A 22214-nucleotide genomic window follows, 5' to 3' on the forward strand; every position below is an offset into this window, starting at 1 on the left:
TTTATATAGCACATTTTTAAAACGATTTTTGGTCGAGCCAAAGTGCTGTACATATAATAATTACCTTACAGTAAGGACACTATACAGTAAATACAACAGCACAGTTTGTGCAGAATATCAGTATGAGAAAACGACACCCTCTGACCTTAGACCCTCACATCGTACAAGGAAAAACTTCCGGAGAAAAAACCCACATGGTGTAGTATGGATTGTGCAGGATACAACTACAGATTTCCAAGGAAAGAATCTCAAGTGGTAAACCTTAAAGTGTTCAATTAAATAAACCCTGTCTTTGTTAATGGTCGGCATATATTCAACAATCACCCTTCCATGCATGTACAGTGATACAAACATGGCAATATGCAACCCTAACCCTAAGGTCCATTCCTTCCTTTACATGCATGAGTATTTAACAAATGCTAAACTATGCAACAGCAACACAGCTAATGCTTTATCTTTCTCCCTGCATGCAGAACATGTCAAAGCCTAGTATGACCTTTATAATCACTTTTATTCATCAGTTCTTCAGACAGATGATGGTGGCAGAAAGGGTTTAAAGATAAGCCAACAATTGCTTCGGGAAATAATCACAAGGTTGGCCTATTTTTTCATTTTGCAGCGATGATAATTTGTATGATATTGAAGATATTCCAGTTAACACATCCCGTAATAGCCCAGAGACCAAGTTTTTAAAAGACAAAGAAGCTCTTGTTTCATCAAAAAGTCTCTGATTTATATCATGGCTTATTCGGGCAACGACATGTTGCATTGTATATGACATATATCTCTCTCGAATTAAGTGAACATTCCAAAAAGTAACAAATAGCAAACAGACGGCCGTTCTTTCTGCTGGAACTGTTATAAAAGCCACAGAAGCACTAAGTCATGCTCGGCAGCGAGACTCCGGGCTCTGACACAAGCCTCTCTCTCAGTCTCAACCTTTCTCCACATAAAACAGGGCTTTGTGCCTCAGTGACAAACAACCAGGAAGGAACAGGAGGCGGGACACTTGTCCTCACCAGTGTGTTTGTGTGTGTTGTTCCATCCCAGTGTTGTTATGGGAAACCAGATTTCCATAGTGTGTGAGGATGGTCTCACACAGTGACGGAGTGTGTGCCAGAGTCTGTCAGCTTCCTGAACATCAGCCAATCATAAATCTGCCATCTGGACGAGAGAGGACATACAGTGTTGGCAGCAGATGAGATCATTACACAACAACACAGAGGAGTAATATTTAATTTAATTTCATTTGTGTGTGTGTTTTTTATTGAATTCTCTCCTCCAAGTTTTTTAGTTTACGGTTTACAATAATTTGTTCCGGCTTTCCTCTCAAATAGCCATGTCTGCTTCTACATTCAGTCTATTTTCACAAAGGAAGCTTTGACATCACCCATAAAACACACCTGAGCCTGTCACATCCACCTATGTATAGCTTGGGTGAGCCATAAACCTCCCAAGGCCATCTCATTAAATGTTCTTTACCCTCTGTAGTCACAGCAGGGATCAGTTATTTAGGGCAGGTGTCAAATAAAGCGGACTGGAACAGGAAGAGATGTCCTACAAGTGTTCAGCTTTACTCAGCTATTTCATTAAATGCTAAATCTGAGTCCACCAACATTCAATTCACTCTTGGTTATGATTGTAAAGGCAAGGCAAGGCAAGGCAAGTTTATTTATATAGCACTTTTCAACACAAGGCAATTCAAAGTGCTTTACAAAAAATGAAAGACATTAAGAAAATGGCATTTAAAATCAGTCATTAAAAAGAAAAGCTAATAAAATAAACATTAAAAGAAAAAATACATGGATAAAAGTTACAGTGCAGTTTAAGATGTGAATAGTTCAATTAAACATTAAAAGAAAAAATACATGGATAAAAGTTACAGTGCAGTCTAAGATATGAATAGTTCAATTAAACATTAAAAGAAAAAGTACATGGATAAAAGTTACAGTGCAGTCTAAGATATGAATAGTTCAATTAAAAGCAGCGACAAAAAGAAAAGTCTTCAGCCTGGATTTAAAAGTAGTAAGAGTTGCAGCGGACCTGCAGGTTTCTGGGAGTTTGTTCCAGATATTTGGAGCATAATAACTGAACGCTGCTTTACCATGTTTAGTTATGACTCTTGGGACAGAAAGCTGACCAGTCCCTGAAGACCTGAGAGATCTGGATGGTTCATAATTTAGCAGGAGGTCAGAAATGTATTTTGGGCCTAAACCATTCAGTGCTTTATAAACCAGCAGCAGTATTTTGAAATCTATTCTTTGACACACAGGAAGCCAGTGTAAAGACTTCAGAACAGGAGTGATGTGATCCACTTTCTTAGTGTTAGTGAGGACTCGAGCAGCAGCGTTCTGAATCAGCTGCAGCTTCCTAATAGATTTTTTTAGTGAGACCTGTGAAGACACCATTGCAGTAGTCGAGTCTACTGAAGATAAAAGCATGGACAAGTTTTTCCAAATCCTGCTGTGACATTAGTCTTTTAATCCTAGATATATTCTTTAGGTGATAGTAGGCTGATTTAGTAACTGTTTTAATGTGACTGTTGAAACTCAGGTCAGAGTCCATGACTACACCTAGATTTCTGGCTTTATCTGTTGTTTTGAACATTGCAGACTGAAGCTCAGCGCTAACTTTTATACGTTCTGCCTTGGCTCCAAAAACCATTACCTCAGTTTTATCTTTGTTTAATTGGAGAAAGTTCTGACACATCCAGTCATTGATTTGTTCAATGCACTTACTCAGTGTTTTAACTGGAGAATAGTCTCCTGGTGAAATTGTTACGTACATTTGTGTGTCATCTGCATAGCTATGGTAACTTATTTTGTTGTTTTTCATTATCTGAGCCAGTGGTAGCATGTAGATGTTAAAGAGAAGAGGCCCCAAGATGGAGCCTTGAGGAACCCCACATGTCATATTTGTCAACTCAGATGTGTATTTACCTATAGAAACAAAGTTGTTTCTGTCCTTTAAGTAGGATTCAAACCAATTTAGAACTGTTTCTGAAAGTCCCACCCAGTTTTCCAGTCGGTCAAGTAATATGCTGTGGTCAACAGTGTCAAACGCAGCACTGAGATCTAATAATACTAACACTGAAGTTCTGCCACTGTCTGTGTTTAAGTGGATGTCATTAAAGACCTTTACAAGAGCAGTCTCAGTGCTGTGGTTTGGACGAAAGCCTGACTGGAACACATCGAAACAGTTATTTAAATGCAAGAAATTACTCAACTGTTGAAAAACAACTTTTTCAATGATTTTACCTAGAAATGGGAGGTTTGATATGGGCCTGTAATTGTTCATTTCTGAAGCATCTAGATTATTCTTTTTTAAGAGCGGTTTAATGACTGCAGTTTTCAGGGCCTGTGGAAAAATACCTGAGTGAAGAGATTTGTTTACTATATGAAGTAGATCTGAGGCCATGCAACGAAAAACATCTTTGAAAAATCCTGTTGGAATAATATCAAGGCAGCAGGAGGAGGATTTCAGAAGTTGTATAATGTCCTCTAGGTTTTTATCATTAATCTGATGGAATTGTGTCATGGTGTTTGAAAGCTGTGCAGGAGATGTCAAACGGTGTCAAAGATCTAAATGATATGTCTACATATGGTTGCAACAAGATCGACCATACAACTGTTCATTTATTGTGCGCTGCTAATGGCTTAATGGACAGGATTTGGCTGCTGGTAATAGCGGATATTGTCTACATTCACTGTGGAATTGCGTGTTCCTATAATCATACATGTGAGATCGGGCTCTGTCATCCTTGGTAAATGAATACAGGAGAAGAAGCCGCCAGTCAGTGGAACAAGACCTGCTGGCATAATTACATTTTGAAGAAAGTTAAAGAAGTCGATATAACATGCTAGCATATTTGCCTTAATTTGATATGAAATATTCATCCAACACATCCTCAAACCCCTCATTGAAACTGACAAATGAACAACAATCGAGGTTAAAACAACCCAAATAATCATGTCCGTCCCTCCATCTCTGCAGCTGTGATGAATCTATTTTTAATGGTATTTCTGATGGGATTCTCCTCTTTTCTCTCTCCATCTGTTACAGTCCAGCTGAACGCATGCAACGGGGGAAACACACACACACGCATATGCAGGGTTCCTCCATTAACAGCAGGTGTTAGAGACCAATTAGGGTGCTGGGCAGCCTCTGGGAGCTGCACCGCGGCACCGAGGGGTTAATTATATCTGTTCACATCACAACTGGCCAGATGAAATCGCGGCCAGGGTTCACAGATGAGGATTGACCGAACCAGTGGGGCGTGACTTTAGGCCCACTGGAGACAATATGCTGATGAAGATCATTACCATAAATATAATCGAGCCAACACTCACCTTGTCACTGTAATTGATTTGATCATTAATTCTTCCTAAACAGTTTAATGTGAGATTAAAATGGAGATGTATGCACAGACATTCATATGCACAGATATGCATGTGCACATATGAATATGGACAAGCATAGCTGCGCTCACATACCGATGATCTGTGCTGGAAATCATTTGCATACTAATTTCAAACACATTTCCACACCTTAGTGCATTTGAAAGCATCTTCATGTGTAAAACAAATCTTCCTTTAATCCTTTGTCTAATTTTCTTGTGAATCTATGTTGGGACAAAATAGCCTTGGTGATATTTGAGCAGCAAGCAGAGACTAAAAATAAGGGCATCTCCGTGGGATTCTGCTGACTTGCATGATTTATTACTAGTCGCCCCCCCCCCCCCACAGAAGTCAACACACTTCTGAGGGACATTCGGTGTTACCATGTAGAGTGGAAGCATCCCACCGCTCCATTCTGTTTCTGGCTCTTTCATGGTATTTGTACCCATCCATGACATCCTGTTCAAGGACTCATGCAGCCTGCCCCTGACCTTCTGTTGGTGCTCATAGTAAACTTGAAAAAGGACACAGATACACACTTAAAAAACACACACCGTACATCACCAGAGTGTGCATCTCCCTTTCAACTGTCGGAAGCACACACACACACACACACACACACACACACACACACACACACACACACACACACACACACACACACACACACACACACACACACACACCACACACACACACACACACACACACACACACACACACACACACACACACACACACACACACACACACAGTCAGTCAGTATATATATTTAGCACAGGAACTTGCACACTGCTTCACATGCCTGATTGTTTTAGTGGGTCATGAGGATGAGACTGTGTGAATGTGTGTCAGTGGAGAGAAAGGAAAGACAGAGACAGAGAGAGGGAAAATATTCAGCTCATAAAACGAATGGTATCTCCTGCCCGCCGGCTCAGCAAGAGGCTGTTTCAGTGAGCACGCTAACTCTGACCTTGTTTCTGAATAAAATGAAATGTATAACAAGATAACCACACATACTTTATAACATTTTTTTTAAAAAATACTTCTGTAGAGAGTTTTAAAGGGAGCTGATGCCAAACAAATGCCATTGACAGACAACAACACCTATTTAAGCTCTAATATTAGATTAATTGTTATCATTTGTCAAGCAAAAATGGCATTGTCTGGTTGGCTTCTTACAAATGTATGCATCTTTTCTTCATTTTGATATGTTGGAAAACGTTATTACTCACTCACGTCACTTAAGTCTAGGTCTTAGTTACTTCTGTAGCCTTTAGATTTATGGTGCATAATAGTTCTTGGCAATGTCAGTCTGAACACTGGCTTTGCTCTGTGTGTCAAAGATAATGAACTGATGTAATAAAGTGTTTACATTTCTGCTAAAATGCCCACCTGCACTTGTAGTTAGTATCATTTGATTCTGACTAAGTATGGTTCTGGCCTGTGGCCTAATTCCCCTCCCATGCAGTCACTATAGAACACAGTGTACTATGCATTTAAATTCTCCTTTTGTATATTAAATATATAACCTTGTTGAAAGCTGGCACTGTGTGAACACCGGGCTGCTTTCATTATGTAAGTGGCATAATTTTCTGACAAGCAAGAAGGGCAGCCACGGATCTCTCACACACACACACACACACACACACACACACACACACACACACACACACACACACACACACACACACACACACACACACACACACACACACACACACACACACACACACACACACACACACACACACACACACACACACACACACACACACAGCCTCAGTCTCCTGCAGCACAGTCTGCTGTTTTAACTTCACACCACAGAGCAGGAGGCGCAGGGTATCTGCTGCACACACTCCATTGAGCTGTACACATTTAATGAGCACACACTGTCACCTGCTGTAACTGTTATCAGCTCGCTATTCTGCAGCATGAGAGTGAAAGAGAAAGTACAAGGTGAAGCCGTATCAGCCGCAGAGAAGGGAGAAAAAAGTGAGGGAGATAAGGAGTGTGACACGTGACTACAGAAGCCCAAACCACCCGCTCAATATCTCACTGTCTGGAGGAATAAGAAAAGCACTCTGAGCATCACTGGGAGCACTCGCACAAGATCAAACACAGAGCGTGAGAGAGTTTGACGGGGGATTTAGGGTGAAGAGAAAGCAGAGAGAGTTTGAGAAAGTAAAGTAAAGGTGAAGGACAGGGAGAAACAGAGTAGTCAGATATGCAGCCACATTGAGATAAGAGAGTTGTGTGAGCTCTCACTAACACGGCAATGGGAAATCAATGTCAGCCTTTGAATGAGTCAGCAGTCGTGGAGGAGCTAACCCATCCAGGTCGGCATTTATTAAACTACATGTAACAGTCGTGAATTATAGTAGAGACACACATCACTTCCTAGATCTACCCACTCTCTTGGTTTCCTCTATTGACATTTTGTGCAGCTTTATGGGGGTGGAGGAAATGTCAGAGTGCAGGTCAGCTCACCAGCAGCGTTAGACAGGGATAGATAGGGGAACAAGGAAGGAGGAGAAAATATAGAAGAGTGGATATTCTCCTGTTAATATATTGTAGGCCATATATTTAACCGTTACAGACCCACAGTGTTTATCAAACCCTAGAAAATAAAGGTCCTGTTAATGATTTTTGAACAGAAGCCTGTAAACAAAAGTCACACACTTAACTCACATATTGTACAATCACCTATCTCCTCCATCCTGGCATCCCTCAGTAGCTACTGTGGTGGGTAACATGTCAGAGCTTTAACCCTAATCCCTCTACACGTGCCATCACTAGTCAGAGCTTGGATGGAGATACCTATAGATGCTCAGCCAGGAAGGGGAGGAGACTGGATGGAGTCATGTCACCTCTACTGTACATCAATATACCTCAGAGTAACATCAAACGAACCTCCGACTTCATTCATTTCCCCTCTCCGCCCTGCATGCCTGTCTCATCCATCTGCACTACTACTCACTCCACTTTCTATCTCACTTTTTGTTGGTTGTTTCCTCTTTATCCTTCTTCCCTTCCTCACCATGCCCCCCCTAATGGTTCTTGCTGGCACATTTGGGTCCCATCATGCTTCACTGCCACTGCTGTTAAGGTGGGTGCTGTGCCAGTGTGCCTGTGGGTGAAGAGAGTTAGAGTGGACTGAGAGATAAAGGGATGTTTAAACCAAATCTGAGCAGACATCATTAGTTAAAAAGGTAAATGAGCAGATATCTTAAATGAATGCAGGCGAATAGATGTCTTTGGATGAGGTGAGAGGTGAACATGAGTGTGATCTTCAGTATTATAGTGTAATTCAGATGGATTTACTTATTAACAGACTTTCACATCAGGAGCTTTTGGTGCATCAGAAGCTAATGAACAAAGGAATCGCATTAACTCATGGTTTTACACAAATGCTTGTGCATGTTTTAGCTACATAGTTCACATCTTCAACTTAAAAGCCAATCTTAGTCCAAAGCATTTTCTGATTCTATACATGGAGCCACTCTTTCTGTGTCTTATTTAAATCAACAGAAGATTAACAAACAACCTTTTGGATCATCAGATGATTTTAATTCAGTTATAAAGAAATAACAGAAGAATGCAGGAGGTTGGATATGCACTGTTATGCTTCTTTTTTTAAGCATAGCGGTTTTTTTGAGCAAAATGCTTACTTTGGTGTGTCAGTATGTCATTGGTTTTTATAAACTAAAAACTAAATATCGATTAGGAAAATTAGCAAAACTTTAGGTGTCAAAAGCAATGGTTTTATGTTGTAAAGTCAAAGCTGTCAGACATTTATGAATATATGAATTAGGTTTCTTATTGGACAAAAGTTTTGCAATCATTTGTAAGTTGATTTCAAACTGTAGATACATCAATGGTAATGAATTAGAAATGCATGAAGTCAAACTCCAAAGTTATGGTTAGCCTTGGACAATGGTTTGTTGGTTGCAAAATATCAAGGATCCAATAATTAAATCAACTGGACCCTATTTCCTGCCAATCTCATGTCAGAACATTGGTAAATCCTGTAAAAACAACCACAATCTAATTACCAGGCGCACAACACAAACTAATTCAATCACAACTGTCCTCTTCTCGAGCACCAGCAGAATCAAAATGTGATTTCATTGATTTAACACGAGAAGAAAAAGCTTCTCTAAAGGTCCTCTAATCAGCGTGTGTCTGTGTATAATTGGGCTAATTTCCAGTTAGCCGAGCTAGCCCCGACCTCCTGATGACAAAGCATGCAGCGGGCTTCTGCAGTTTAGCTGACCGAGTCCGTGAACATTAGTCTGGTCGGATGCTCCACAACAAACGGCCGAGAGAGAGGCCGAGAGAGAGGCCGAGAGAGAGGCGCATGAATGACATCATTGACTTTAGCTTTCAGTGGATCTGGGTTCAGCTGGACGGCAGCAGCAGTGCAATAAGAAATCACTCTGGGCTACAGAACTGCACACACACAAACATACACACACACACACACACAAACATACACACAAGTCCAGCAGACGTGTCAGCACATTGCCTCGCTGCATACACTTACAGACACATCTTAACTAGGCTCACCAATTTGAAACTATAGGCGCTGCTCCCTGACCATGAAGTTGTGTGTGTTTGGTTTGTGAATGCGTCGTGTGAAAAGAAGGAGAGAGAAAGCAGGGGGTTCGAGGTTAGAAATCCGTGGCAACAGCCTCTAAGCAGCAGCATGTCTTATTGCATTTCTTCTCAGAGAGGAACATGACATGTAAAGGATTACAAACAAACTCACAGTGTCACACAACCCACAGGCTGTCTCTCTGCTCGATGGCCATGACATAGCTAGAACAACAAGGGGGGAATTTTAAATATAGGAGTGCATAAATACTTACTACTACTTAAGTTTTAGATCGGTTTCAAGTCCTAATTCAAAGAGGAAGTTCACTAAACTTTGTCAACGAAACACTTGCTGTACCTGACACTACACGGCCATTTGTGAGATATTTTAAAAGGTCAGTAATTTCCTCTGCGTCTTCTATTGAAGAAGACGCCATTCTATTTTAAAGCTGTACAGCACCTGCTACACCTGTTTTTCAGGTCAATCCAACCGACCCACCTCAGTCGTAATCCTTGTCAGCACTTTCTCATCACACAGGAACACTTCAGTACAAAAGGTGCAAACCTACTTCTCTTCTCTGCTCCGTTCAGTTACTTTGGGTTATAAGAAATCAGCACTTTTGCAACGTATGGGAAAGTTGCCCCATGTTCCAACATCAAAGTCATAAGCTTGACTGGGCTGGAGTTATTTCCTTATGTTTCTTTGTTACTAGCAAATCTGCAGTAAACTGAAAACTACAATCAAAAAGCTGTACCAATATATTAGTCATTTATGGACCTGACCAGGTGCAGGGAAATGATCATAGGTCTATATAAAACTTTATAGACATCTTTCTGTTTCGCATGATCTGTATCTCAATTAAAAGCTTCTCTAACTCGTCTGTTTCTTTGTCGGCATACTTCTTTGAGATTGCTATTGGGAAATAGCTTTTAACTGGATTCACGTCATCAGTGATTCATGGAAGTAGAGGGCTAGTATCCATGGTGGGGGATACCTCTGTCATTTCCTCTGTCAGACTATAGTATTCTCTCATCCCACCAGCTGCTAGTGCTTACACAGCACAGTGAATATTATAGATTTTTTCATTATCCACAAATGGCAATTAGGCTACTCCATGCTTCAACAGTAACAGCTCACGCTCACCAACCATAACACAGTCAGTGCAAGTACTGTACATTACAAACATTAAGGATAAGCACACTGAGATGACTCTTTTCTCCTTTTGATAAATATTTAATTCTATCTTTACGTAGCTGGTTCAGTGGAGCTTAAATCAGCATAACAGCTTTGTTTAAAGTGCCTCTGCTACAGTAGTGCCCTCTTTATTGTGTTGGGGATAATCCTCTTTGTGTAGGGGCTCACTAACCGTGTCAGCATGCAGGCAGAGATGTTACCATCACTGAGAAAACTAACACAAAGAATAGTTGTGTTCCTTAATATTAACTTACATAAGGGATTACTTTTATAAAAAATAAACTAAAGCTTCTCAGAAATAAATCCGAACTGATGACATACTGTGTCATGCTGCTTTAATCTTCCCTGAGTCACTCTCTCCTCCCCAAAACACTAGCAGCCTGAAGTATGGTTTCTCCCTCTGCCCGCAAACACATTACATAGTGCAGCAGAGCTACGTGAGCAATAGTGTCCGTTTCTGTCATCTCTGTTCTGTCTCATTCAGCAATCAGCCCGCAACAGGGGAGAAATATATTCATCACATATCCCTAAACACATCAGGCAGAACCAGAGGAGCTGCTGTGAGCACATCTTTGCTCCTCATCCTCCCTCTCGTCTTTGTTTACTGGCTCTCTTGACGGCTTCTGGCTCACACAGACTGTTGACATTCTTTGGCCTGAATTCCAGAAACTTCCTGTTAATCCTAGAGGGTGTTTTTCTGTAAATGCTCCCTGGAGCTGGTGGACATTTCATCTAAAGTCTATATGTTTAAAAATCAAATGTTTTATAGTTTGACATGCTACACAAGCCCTAAAAGCTGGAGCTAAAATAGCTGCAACACACACTCACAAACCCTTATACTGGGTGTCAAGTTTAGCCAGTCAGCTGGTGACATGTCAAGTCCAGAGGAACAACATGCAGCTGAGGGGAGAGAGGGGATGGGGGAGGAAGAGGATTATTTAGCTTTACCGTTGCAGAACTGTAGCAGCGATGAGGTGTCATACAAGCTGCTGTAGCTGGAAAACCCGTCCTCCATTCTCAGCCTGTGCTCAGTCCTCTGTTATCCACCACTCCTTCGCTCTCCTCTCTCTCTCTCTGGTGACTCCCCTCCGTTAGTTTATCGTTCACTTGGCGTCCAAGGCGCTCCCTCCATTCACTCTGCACGGGTCAGGCTCCCTGGGTGAGTCACCATGGCAACCCATTCACTCCGATTATATCATGTGAACTCCGAACCCGTCTTCTTTTCCACCCCCGTCTCACACAAAAAAAAGTCCTGAACTCTACGGCAGAAAACACTCCCTGCTGAAGGAAGACTGCAGCGGAGAGTTCAAGTTAAAGCTGCTGGTGTGTTTGTTTCCTCTCCTCCCTCCTGTGCTCTTGTCCCCTCCCTCTCTCCCTTCTCCTCTTGTCTTTCTGTCTTCAGCAGAGGCAGCTGTGTGTCGTTAGCTCTCGCTGATCTCAGGCATAAAAACAGCTTTAAGAGGGCTTGAGCTGCGAGCGCAGGCAGGCTCTGGCATAGGCAGTTACTGAGGGTGTGTGTGTGCGTGTATATGTGTGTGTGTGTGTGTGTGTGTGTGTGTGTGTGTGTGTGTGTGTGTGTGTGTGTGTGTGTGTGTGTGTGTGTGTGTGTGTGTGTGTGTGTGTGTGTGTGTGTGTGTGTGTGTGTGTGTGTGTGTGTGTGTGTGTGTGTGTGTGTTTGGATAATGCTCGGGACAGCCCAGCCTTCCCCTGTCACACAGTGTGGACGAGTCAGAGCGCAGGGGGGCTGGGCCTGTCGGAGAGATCCTCCTCCTCTCGCCTGGCGGGAGAGGAGAGAGGAGGAGAGGAAAGGAGAAGAGAGGGAAGGAGGAAAGAGGTGAGGATATAGGAGGAGAGAGGACGGGGAGAAAGAGAAGAAAAAGAGAGGAGAGGAGGAGAAGAGAAAAGAGTGGAGGAGAAAGGGACAGGATACGAGTGGACGGGAGGAAATAAAAAGAGAGATAAAAAGAAGAAAGAAAAAAACGAGAAAAGATAAATGAGGGTTTACTAGAAGTAAACAAATTGGAGATAAGGGAAATAAAGGACAAAAAGGAGAGGAGGGTGCAGGAGGGAACAAAAGAGGTGAGAGGAAAGGATAAAGGAACGAAGAAGAGGATACAAGATAGGGTTTAGCAAAGATGAAAAATGCACAAATGAATGAAAGGAATCCATACCAATCGTTAGTTACCAATTTCACTAAACGCCTCAGTCAATAAATCAGTTACTGAAGTTAGTTCATTATAACATGGCTCTTACACACAAAGCCATAAAGTCACCAATACTGTTTCAATGGTGTGGAGTCACATAGGGACACGGCATAACAAACAGCCGTCATCACCATTTCCCGCCGCCAGACATTAAAAAGCGAACACAGCCAGGGGATCTACGCTGTGGCTGAACATGGTTATCATTCTGTCCTCTGTCGCTCTTATCTGCCCCGCTGCAGACTGCACAGAGACATCTCTGAAACAAGGGGGAGAGAATGAAAGGGAGGCTAGGGGATTGAGGAAAGAGAGACATAAATGGGATAGAGGGGGGAGGGGATGGAGGAGAAAAAGAGTGCTTGAGAGGGGTGGGCGGTATAGAAAAAAGGACTAAATTAAAAAGTGAGCAGGGTGGGAGTTTGGTGAGGGGGAAACCCTAAAAACATTACATTCTAATCGGGGGGTTGCATGTGCATGTGCATGTGAGGGGGGGGGGGGCTCTTTGCATTATTTATACATCAAGCTAGCAAGGGAAATAATGAGTCAAAAGAGTCTGTGGCCTATATTCATGTGTGAAGCCTTCCCACCTTTCTTCTTGGATCACAAGACGGAGCTGGGAAGACTACACAAATGCAGGGATGCTCTAAAGACAGCAGAGAGAGAGACCATGAAAGGAGGCATTTGTTTCTCTCTTTTTTTTTACAGGTGTAATATCATTTGTCTGTGTGAAGCTGTTTCTGAGCAGGTATCTCTCCTAACATCTTGAATCCTTTCCGGTTCAAAAGGTGGATTTGACCTTTAACGGGAGGATAAAAGGTATTCAGTGAAGCACCTTATGGACGGTTGATCACTTTACGGTTCAGGGCCTCCATGCTGTTGACCTCAGCCCTTGTATTCTCCACCTCCTCTCCCTCAGGAAAACACTGCACTCTGCTTCACTTATTACATAATAACAACAAGACACCAATAGATCTACCACACTCAGTAACGGCCTGCTCTCTGTACACCAGTGTTGCGTTGAACACTGCTATGGTTGTTTAGCAAAATCACAAGGATATTATACCTCAAACAGAGAGAAATCAAGTGTGTGTTGACGTTCACATCATTTGTACACATGCTGTGCAGCAACCACCGCTAATGTTCAAATGTGGAAGAACATGCACCAAAAGTATTTCAGATGTTTTAAAAACCCAAATTCCAGCTAGTGTTTTGATTGAGATACAGAAAGGAATTTTGTGCCTCTCACACAGAGTCCGAGCAACACAAACACACTGTAAACATCCTTTGTGTTTTGTTCTGATGACAGAGGTGTTTTGTCTGAGGCATTCAGATTATTGCAAATCTCATTGGTAAATCTCATTCTGGGGCAGATTTGGGATCTAGATTAGGGACAGGTCTGGTTTTTTGGGTGTCTGTCTGCCTCTCTGCGCATATGCTCATGTGATGAGATGAGGCAGCTAAAACTGGGTTACATTCCCTCCAAAATCCCCCCCATGGGTCCCCTAAACCCCACCTACCACGCAGCGGGTGGCAGGTGGTGGGACCGCTGCAGCCTCACCCCCCTCTCCCCATTGTTCCCCCCATTCAACACCAATCCCTGAATCCAGATTGCACAGACACACACACACACACACACACACACACACACACACACACACACACACACACACACACACACACACACACACACACACACACACACACACACACACCCACACACACACACACACACACACAAAATGAACTGGGTTGCGCTAGTGTACAGAGTGTGAGTATATCTTAGCAAAATACTGCAATATGCTATTTCTCCTTTTTTCACACTCACAGCTCTCATTGTATTTGTTTCAAACGTTGTATGCAGCTGCTTTTAGAGAAGAATCGGAAACAATCCACTGTACGCTAACTAATCTGCACACATTTTCTATACCATCTTGTGAGCATTGTGACTCATAAAGTTAGACCTAGAAGCCAGCTATTCCCCTCAGGAGTACCAAAAACAGAGCTAAAAGATAATACATATTGAGACTACAAATTAACTATGCTGTTGTACATGATGTGTTTGCCTAAAGTGGACACACATAGAGGAATGCTAATGGTTTCTCTATGCAGTAGGTCAGTCTAGATTTGAGGTAAGTGTGTACAATAATACCCAAACTGAAAGACCCTATGCCAAAACACGGTGCCTTGGGTACAAAGCGTTAGCCAATGTAACTTCAACAAAAAAATTTAAACAAGTGGATATCTGATATCATAACACTTTTACTTTTTGGGTAAATTAAGGGAAAAAATAAGATTGAGTGCATGCAGCAATCTCACTATATTACATCTGACAGAAGTTCAGAGTCTTGCTCTAAGAGCATCTTAAGGCTTGGCATCAGGTCTCCAATGGCCTGCTGACACAGCTTTGGCTCTCAGGAGGCCCATGAAGGTCGTATAAAAACTGAACCGGTTGTTCGTTTATTTATTTTTTCCTCCAAAAGACAGTAAAGAAAACTGCTGACATGCGCTTGATCCACAGATGATCAGTCAGTCTGTCAGAGGGCCAGGATTATACACATAATATCCAGAGCTGAGGAGGAAACAAGGTCAATCCTCTGATCCAGCCATCTGCGTGCCTGTCCTTGTTATTGGGCTGTTTGTGCCTAACACCAGGAAATAATCCAACCCGGGGTCTTTACTGATAGAAAGATTTTTAAACAAAGCAATGCATTTAAATGTTGGGCCAGTCTGTATACAGATAAATAGAATATACAAATCTTTACGAAGCAAATTCAAAAGTTTTCAACCAACTAATCAAACATAACAGCTTGCACTGGTTACACATAGGCTCCTTAAATGTCCTTGTCAAAATATGAGGAAGTTATATCACAAAAATAAAAATACAACAAAAGACTTCATGAATTCAACCCAAGTCAAACATGAACAATCTGAATTGTATATTTAGCAGCAGGTATCAAAGGTCGCCCAATATGCGCCCGTGGCAAAGAGGAAAAGCCAGCAGGAAAGAGCAATAAAAGTGTTATTCATTTATTTGCCTGGTGATAACATAAACCTGGAGCCATGAGCTCAACAGTCCGGTCCTTATGCAAACACAGTGACTTAAAAAGATTTTAGACATACAAATATATATATAATACATAGTGGTATAGCTCTATAGACCCCATTTGATACACTATATATCATACCATGCTAATAAGCCAATTAAGATGGTAAAAATAGCAAATGTGATACTAGCATTGTCAGTTTGAGCATGTTATCATGCTTTCGCTAGCATTTAGCTCTTATCATCGCTGTGTCTAAGCCACACAGAGCTGCAGGAAGCCATTATGATAACATAAAAAAGAGAAGAGTCCAGACCAGCAGAGGATGTAACACTGTCTGTGACTGACAGGTTCACTCTTTCCTAATAACCGTCTGGACAGGAGAGCGGAGATAAGAGACAGGGAGAGATTGATTGAATGTGAGAGGGGAGAGTAAAACAGCTCAGTGACACATTATTTCCTACCTTCTGGAGGAAATCAATCAATCAATGTTTATTTATATAGCCCAATATCACAAATGTTACATTTGTCTCAGTGGTCTTCACAGTGTGTACAGAATATCAGTATGACAAAACGACACCCTCTGTCCTTAGACCCTCACATCGTACAAGGAAAAACTTCCAGAGAAAACCCACAGTTTAAAGAAAAATGGGAGAAACCTCAGGGAGAGCAACAGAGGAGGGATCCCTCTCCCAGGACGGACAGACGTGCAATAGATGCCGTGTGTAAATTGAAAAGAGGAAATAACCATTCCTTATACAAGCTTAATAAAGTAGACGTCAATTCGATATTAAAACACACTTTATGATACAGAATAATGAGCTCTGGTTACTTCACATCGGACATAATTACCTTCATGAATCTAAAGTAAGATGCTGCTTTTGTAATACGTGTCAGTAAATGTAGATGCTTAGATGATGAAGGTGTAGTCTGTCACAAGGATAAAAAAGAAGAATCCAATATCTTCTGAATTGATAGAAAAGAGTTGATGGAAATGTTGTGTCATTATTTATGTAGAGGAAATGTGACCTACTTTCAATACGGGAGAATTCAACAGAGTGATAATGATAATCAAAGCGATTTGTTCACAGCTCTGCTTCAGAAAAAACCAGAAGAGGCATCAGGCAGAATATGAGGACTCTTAGTTACTGGATTCAAACCCACGACATGATCAATGATATGTTATTCATCCAGTAAGTCTTCAATCATCTTACCTGCAATAAGTATTATGTCTTTGCTGTAATAAGTTAAATATAATTATGAATCTACAGTCACATTGGCATTTCTATGAAGCCATAGGGCTAAGTAAATGCTCATTTACCATGCTAACAAATGTTGGCATACAGCAGCTTAATTGTTTACTATGTTCACCATCTTAGTTTAGAGTGTTAGATAACATTTGCTAATTAACACTGAATATCCATCAGCTGAGAATGTCATCTATTTTGCAGGTATTTGGTCATAACCAAAGCAATGTAAAAAATAAACAAATTTCCTTGTAATGGCACTAGATAAGAAGTTCAAGGGGGGCATGAATATGGGTACCAAATTTCGAAGCAATTTATCCAGTATAGCTGTTGATTTATGTATTTCAATGTTTCCTGCAAATGTCAACCTGATGTTAACGCTACAAGAAAAGTCAAGGGATCACCAAAGTCATTAGAATTCACGGTCTGGAAGCAACCGATATCGGTACCAAATTGTAGGGCAGTCTCTCCAAAACATGTTTCTCCATTAAGCTGCAAGCATGGCTAAAAATGCTCAGTATAGAAAATATCACATCATATGCAGGTCTCCCTTGAAAAAGAGATCATTGATCTCAATGGGATTTTACCTGGATAAATAAAGGTTTTGAATTGAATTGAAATATTTTTTGTGTCATCCATTGGACTATTTCTAAAATGTAATAGTTCATAGAAACCAAAGAAAACATTCAATGCAGAAGGGTTGTATGGCATATTTGTGTAATGGTATTGTGCAGAGAAACAATGGTACAGGATGAAAGCAAATGTCAGCTACACACTGCAGTGCACTTGTGTTTTGGGCCACACAAGGCAACGCCAAATAATGATGTTATGGTTCAGGAAAACTGGGTCATCACTTCACCAGTCTTCTGGTTATAGCCTCTAAGTATCATGCGTGTAGAAATCCCCTGCCAGACTCTTTAATATCTACAGAGAATTTTTGAAAGAGGGAGTTGTCGAAATGTATTTATCAAATCTCACTGTCGGGCAACGATGAATTTTAAATAGTTAAACAGCAATACTGAGTAACAATCGGATCAGTTTTTATTTTGTACAGCCTTATTCAGGTAAGAAATTATCTGATTATTGCTTAACCAGCAACCAAATGTTTAAAGTATGTATAAATACAGGTCCTGATAGGCTACAGCAACAGTCACTGTAAGATGGACCTTACACTGACCCTTACCTCTCACCAATTCCAATGAAGGTTCCAGCGGGAACCTTGTTCCCTGCGTGTGCCTCTCCACCTCTGTTCCTTACTTCTTACTTGCTACCCTTTTCCCTCAACCTATCCTAAGGGAGTGCATGTACGTTGACACGTTGTGCCTCTCCACCTCTGTTCCTTACTACTTCCCTCCACCTCTGTTCCTTACTTCTTACTTGCTACCCCTTATCCCTCAACCTATCCTAAGGGAATGCATGTAAGTAGACACGTTAGTTTAGCTGCTATAGGCTCGGACTGTCGGGGGACACCTTACTTCTTCCTTCTGTCTGTACCTGTGCACTCTCATGTTCCGAATAACCCAGCTTCCCCCAAATTTATTTTTGGTGTCTATATCTACGCCGGGATCCTGAGTCGTGGCTGATCCTGTTGCTGTGGTCCTGTGTCCTGGATCCTCTATCCTGAGTTCTGGATCTGAGTCCTGGACTTCGAGTCGTGGCTGAACCTGTCTCTGCGGTCCTGCCTGACTCATCATACTACTTCCATTACATTCCATTACATTACATTGCATTTAGCTGACGCTTTTATCCAAAGCGACTTACAATAAGTGCGTTCGACCAACAAAATACAACTTGAAGAAAACAGAATCATATAAGTACATCAGGCTTCATAGAGCAAAAACATTTCAAGTGCTACTCAACTGGCTTTAGATAAGCCAGTCCTTTATTAGTATAAAAGTGCTTCGTTAATAGTTCTATCGCTCGAAGTGGAGTCGAAAGAGATGAGTTTTTAGTTTGCGCCGGAAGATGTGCAAGCTATCTGCCGTCCTGATGTCAATGGGGAGCTCATTCCACCATCCTGGAGCCAGGACAGCAAACCCACGTGTTTTTGCCGATGGGAACTTGGGTCCCCCTCGCAGCGAGGGCGCAGCGAGTCGTTTGGCTGATGCAGAGCGTAGTGCACGCGCTGGGGTGTACGGTTTAACCATGTCCTGGATGTACGAAGGGCCAGATCCATTCCCCGATGGCTCCCACAGGATTGTTGACATCCTCGTAGATTCATCTTCTTATTACAGACACATGCATTTCCAAACATTCGGTCTATATGCTGTAAAATGTATCATCTCTTCGATTTACACACGACATCTATTGCACGTCTGTCCGTCCAGGGAGAGGGATCCCTCCTCTGTTGCTCTCCCTGAGGTTTCTCCCATTTTCCCCCTTAAACTGTGGGTTTTTCTCTGGACGTTTTTCCTTGTACGATGTGAGGGTCTAAGGACAGAGGGTGTCGTTTTCTCATACTGATATTCTGTACAAACTGTGCTGTTGTATTTGTTGTAAAATGTCCTTATTGTAAAGTATTTTTACTGTACAGCACTTTGGCTCGACCAAAAATCGTTTTAAATATGTGCTATATAAATTAAACTTGATTTGATTTGAAGATAAACAATACATTTTGGTTCACTGTGAATGATATCGAAAATATGGCTGAGGCGTACAAAGAAATGTGCTATTCCCTGTAAAGTCTCTATGAATGACATGCCAAGAAATACAATTTGTTAGAGAGACAGAGATGGCAAGTGAATGTAGGAGAGGAGAATATGCTTTTGTGCTGTAAATAGCTCATAATCCTGAGGCTGTGGAGCAGCGTTACAGGCCCTGCAGCAGCTCCTCTCGTCTGTTGATGTGGAATATATAACTCTGTCATTCACGGCACTGAACAACTCACCAAACAATTACTTTTATATTAAAGAATTCAGTTTCTAGCTAGAGCATTGGTCATATGTTGTTTTGGCTGACCGATGTAAAACACAACATTTCATTTTGCAGTCCAACTCAAACAAATGTTCTCTTACTTTAAAGGGTCATTACACAAGAGTTTCGTTTAACCACGAGGGGCACGTGCACATGAACAATAGCATGAAAATAGCTATAATCACCAATCTTAAAAACTTAAAACTTTTAGGACCTAATTATATAGGGGGTAGGCTACGTGTTGGGGGTACATAGCACCTAAAAGTTGAACTAATGCACCTGCACTTACAATGGTCTGGCTTCTTTTGGGTGAATATGTCAGCACTTTTTGTAGTTCTGAGTCGCTTTGGATAAAACTGTCAGCTTAATAAAATAAAATGTAAAGTAATATCATTTAAAAGTTACAGACATCTCTGCGAATTCAAGTCTATGGAAAAATAGTTTATAGAAGAACCCAGCGCTGACAAATTAAACACCAGCATTATAAAGGGATTATAAAGTTTTTACATTAACACTAAAGGCCACGTAATTCACCAACATGCTTGGAAAGAGAGGGGTGGGGTATTCAGTTGGTTGCAATCTGCAACCTCACCGCTAGATGCCACTGAATCCTTGACAATAGTCATTTAAAAAAACCTACTACGTTCAACAACTGAAAACGCATTACCAGATAGCCAACGGATCAACGCAGTAAGTTTACACATACATGTCATATAACACAGCTTGGTTTATGACTTTTACTAGGCATTGCAGTGGTTGCATCATGCTCTTTGTTCAACTTTAAAACAACAGGTACGTCACTTACCTGTCTGAACGTCAATCTGTGAGGCTTGTGCACCGCGGGGTCCTCGCTAGCATTGATTAGCAAACAGCACACGGGCTACTGTGGGCCCCAGCCAACGCCAAAACAACAAAAATCAACTTTACTGTGTTCAGTTTAACTAATTTATCGCTGGTTTATACTCAGGCTCCGAAAAGTAGCAAGGCAAGGCGTAGCAAGGCAAGGCAAGGCAATTTTATTTATATAGCACTTTTCAGCACGTGGCGATTCAAAGTGCTTTACAGATTAAAAGCAAAATATATTTAAGAACAAATATAGCATAAATACATTATTAAAAAGGCATTTAAAAACAGGCATAATAAGCAAAGGTAATGAAATAAATAAAATAAAAAGAACAACAACAACAACGGCCAATCACAGGTACGCTATCTCACGCAGTCACTGTCATAGTTAGATGAACCTCTAACATGTTCACTGACATCCTGGAAATATCGGTGGATGCCACAGTCGTGCTTCTTTATGTTGGTTGAAGTCTTATCTTTCATCATAGTGACAATCAAAACACAAAAGTGAAACACTTAATGTCATCCAGTACATTACAAATGCTTTTTGTTTCACTGTTCACAGCACTGCTAGGCCCGGCGCTGTTGAGACTAGATCTGGCAAGTGGCAACCATCCGGTCAGTGAAGGTAAACACGTTACTTGTATTCTATTCGATTGAGCTCTGCTCTCCCGCGGCCACAAACGCACCAGCAGCTGTTGATTAGGCTCTACTCTTTTTTGATTCTTTCCTATACAGTTTATCATGACTTTTACACGTGACTTGTTTTTACCTTCAACACATGCGACTTGAAACTTAGCAAAGTAAACTACTTAGCATAACACATAATAGCCTTGCTCTGTCCAAAGGAAACAAAATCTGCCTGGAGTTGGCCAACCTCTTAATGTTTGTTTACAAATTCTCTTTCAGTTGCTGGTTATTTCATTGTCTATCACTGATTGTAAAATTGAATAGATCCCTAGTTAAAATGTATCTCTGTGGCATCACCTAATTACATTGTTGGTAAAAGAAAACAAACAAACTGGGTAACATTCAATACTCAAAATAATATTACATGGGACGACAATTAAAAAGTTAATCTTTAAATCAAATTGAGTATCAGGCCTTTTAGTGGTCTTCACCTTAGAACTTTAAATTCCTTATAAGGTGAAAATGTAAACTTATCAGCCCCAGCGGTTTGTATAATATACGTGACCCAGTTTGAAGAGTGAGCTATTCCACCAAAACCGACTCCCATCAGCCCACTTTATCTTCACAAATGTTCTTTCTAGAGCTGACATAATCAGCTTTTACTGAACATAGCCACTACACAAGGCATTGTATATAGCCTAGATATAAAAATTACAAATCACACACTTGCCTATAATGGCTTTACAATAGGCCGGTAAAGCCTATTGACCCTCTATTCACCCTTGATGGGAAGAACTTCCAAAATAAATCCTTTAATGGGGAAGAAAATGAAAGAAAGTGCTAGAAAGGGAAAAAGATGGGCTCCATTTTCCAGGATGGAGTGGGCAGACATGCAATAGATATTGTATATGTGCAGAGAGCAGGATTAGATTTTCAGTGAGCAACGAGCAGGCGCTGTGAGAGGACTGACATGAAAAGATAAGCAGATGGACAAGAAAACTCTCCTCTGACATGGACAATGTGCCAGTCAAGGCGACCTACTGTATTATTCTGCACAAAAGTATGACATTCGTAATACCATGGCTCCATATCAAATCACATTGTGGGAATTACTCAAGCTCTTATTGCTTCTGTGTCAATCTTTAAATTCC

At 41.2% G+C, this 22214-nt stretch overlaps 1 protein-coding gene across 8 annotated transcripts in view; it reads right to left on the bottom strand.

Annotated features, from left to right (window-relative positions):
- Window positions 1-11743, bottom strand: part of eml1 (EMAP like 1) — a 38985-nt gene extending 27242 nt beyond the window's left edge. For 4 of the 8 annotated variants that reach the window (XM_034222167.1, XM_034222168.1, XM_034222166.1 and 1 more), the window contains exon 1: window positions 11137-11743. In XM_034222167.1, the coding sequence (XP_034078058.1) occupies window positions 11137-11203 (67 nt within the window). In that variant the 5' untranslated portion in view covers window positions 11204-11743. The remainder of the gene's footprint in view (window positions 1-11136) is intronic. The other 4 variants (XM_034222171.1, XM_034222170.1, XM_034222172.1 and 1 more) reach the window with 3 other exon arrangements.
- Between the last annotated feature and the right edge of the window lie 10471 nt (window positions 11744-22214).

Source organism: Gymnodraco acuticeps, unplaced genomic scaffold (assembly GCF_902827175.1).
Source record: "Gymnodraco acuticeps unplaced genomic scaffold, fGymAcu1.1, whole genome shotgun sequence".
Lineage (NCBI taxonomy): Eukaryota > Metazoa > Chordata > Actinopteri > Perciformes > Bathydraconidae > Gymnodraco > Gymnodraco acuticeps.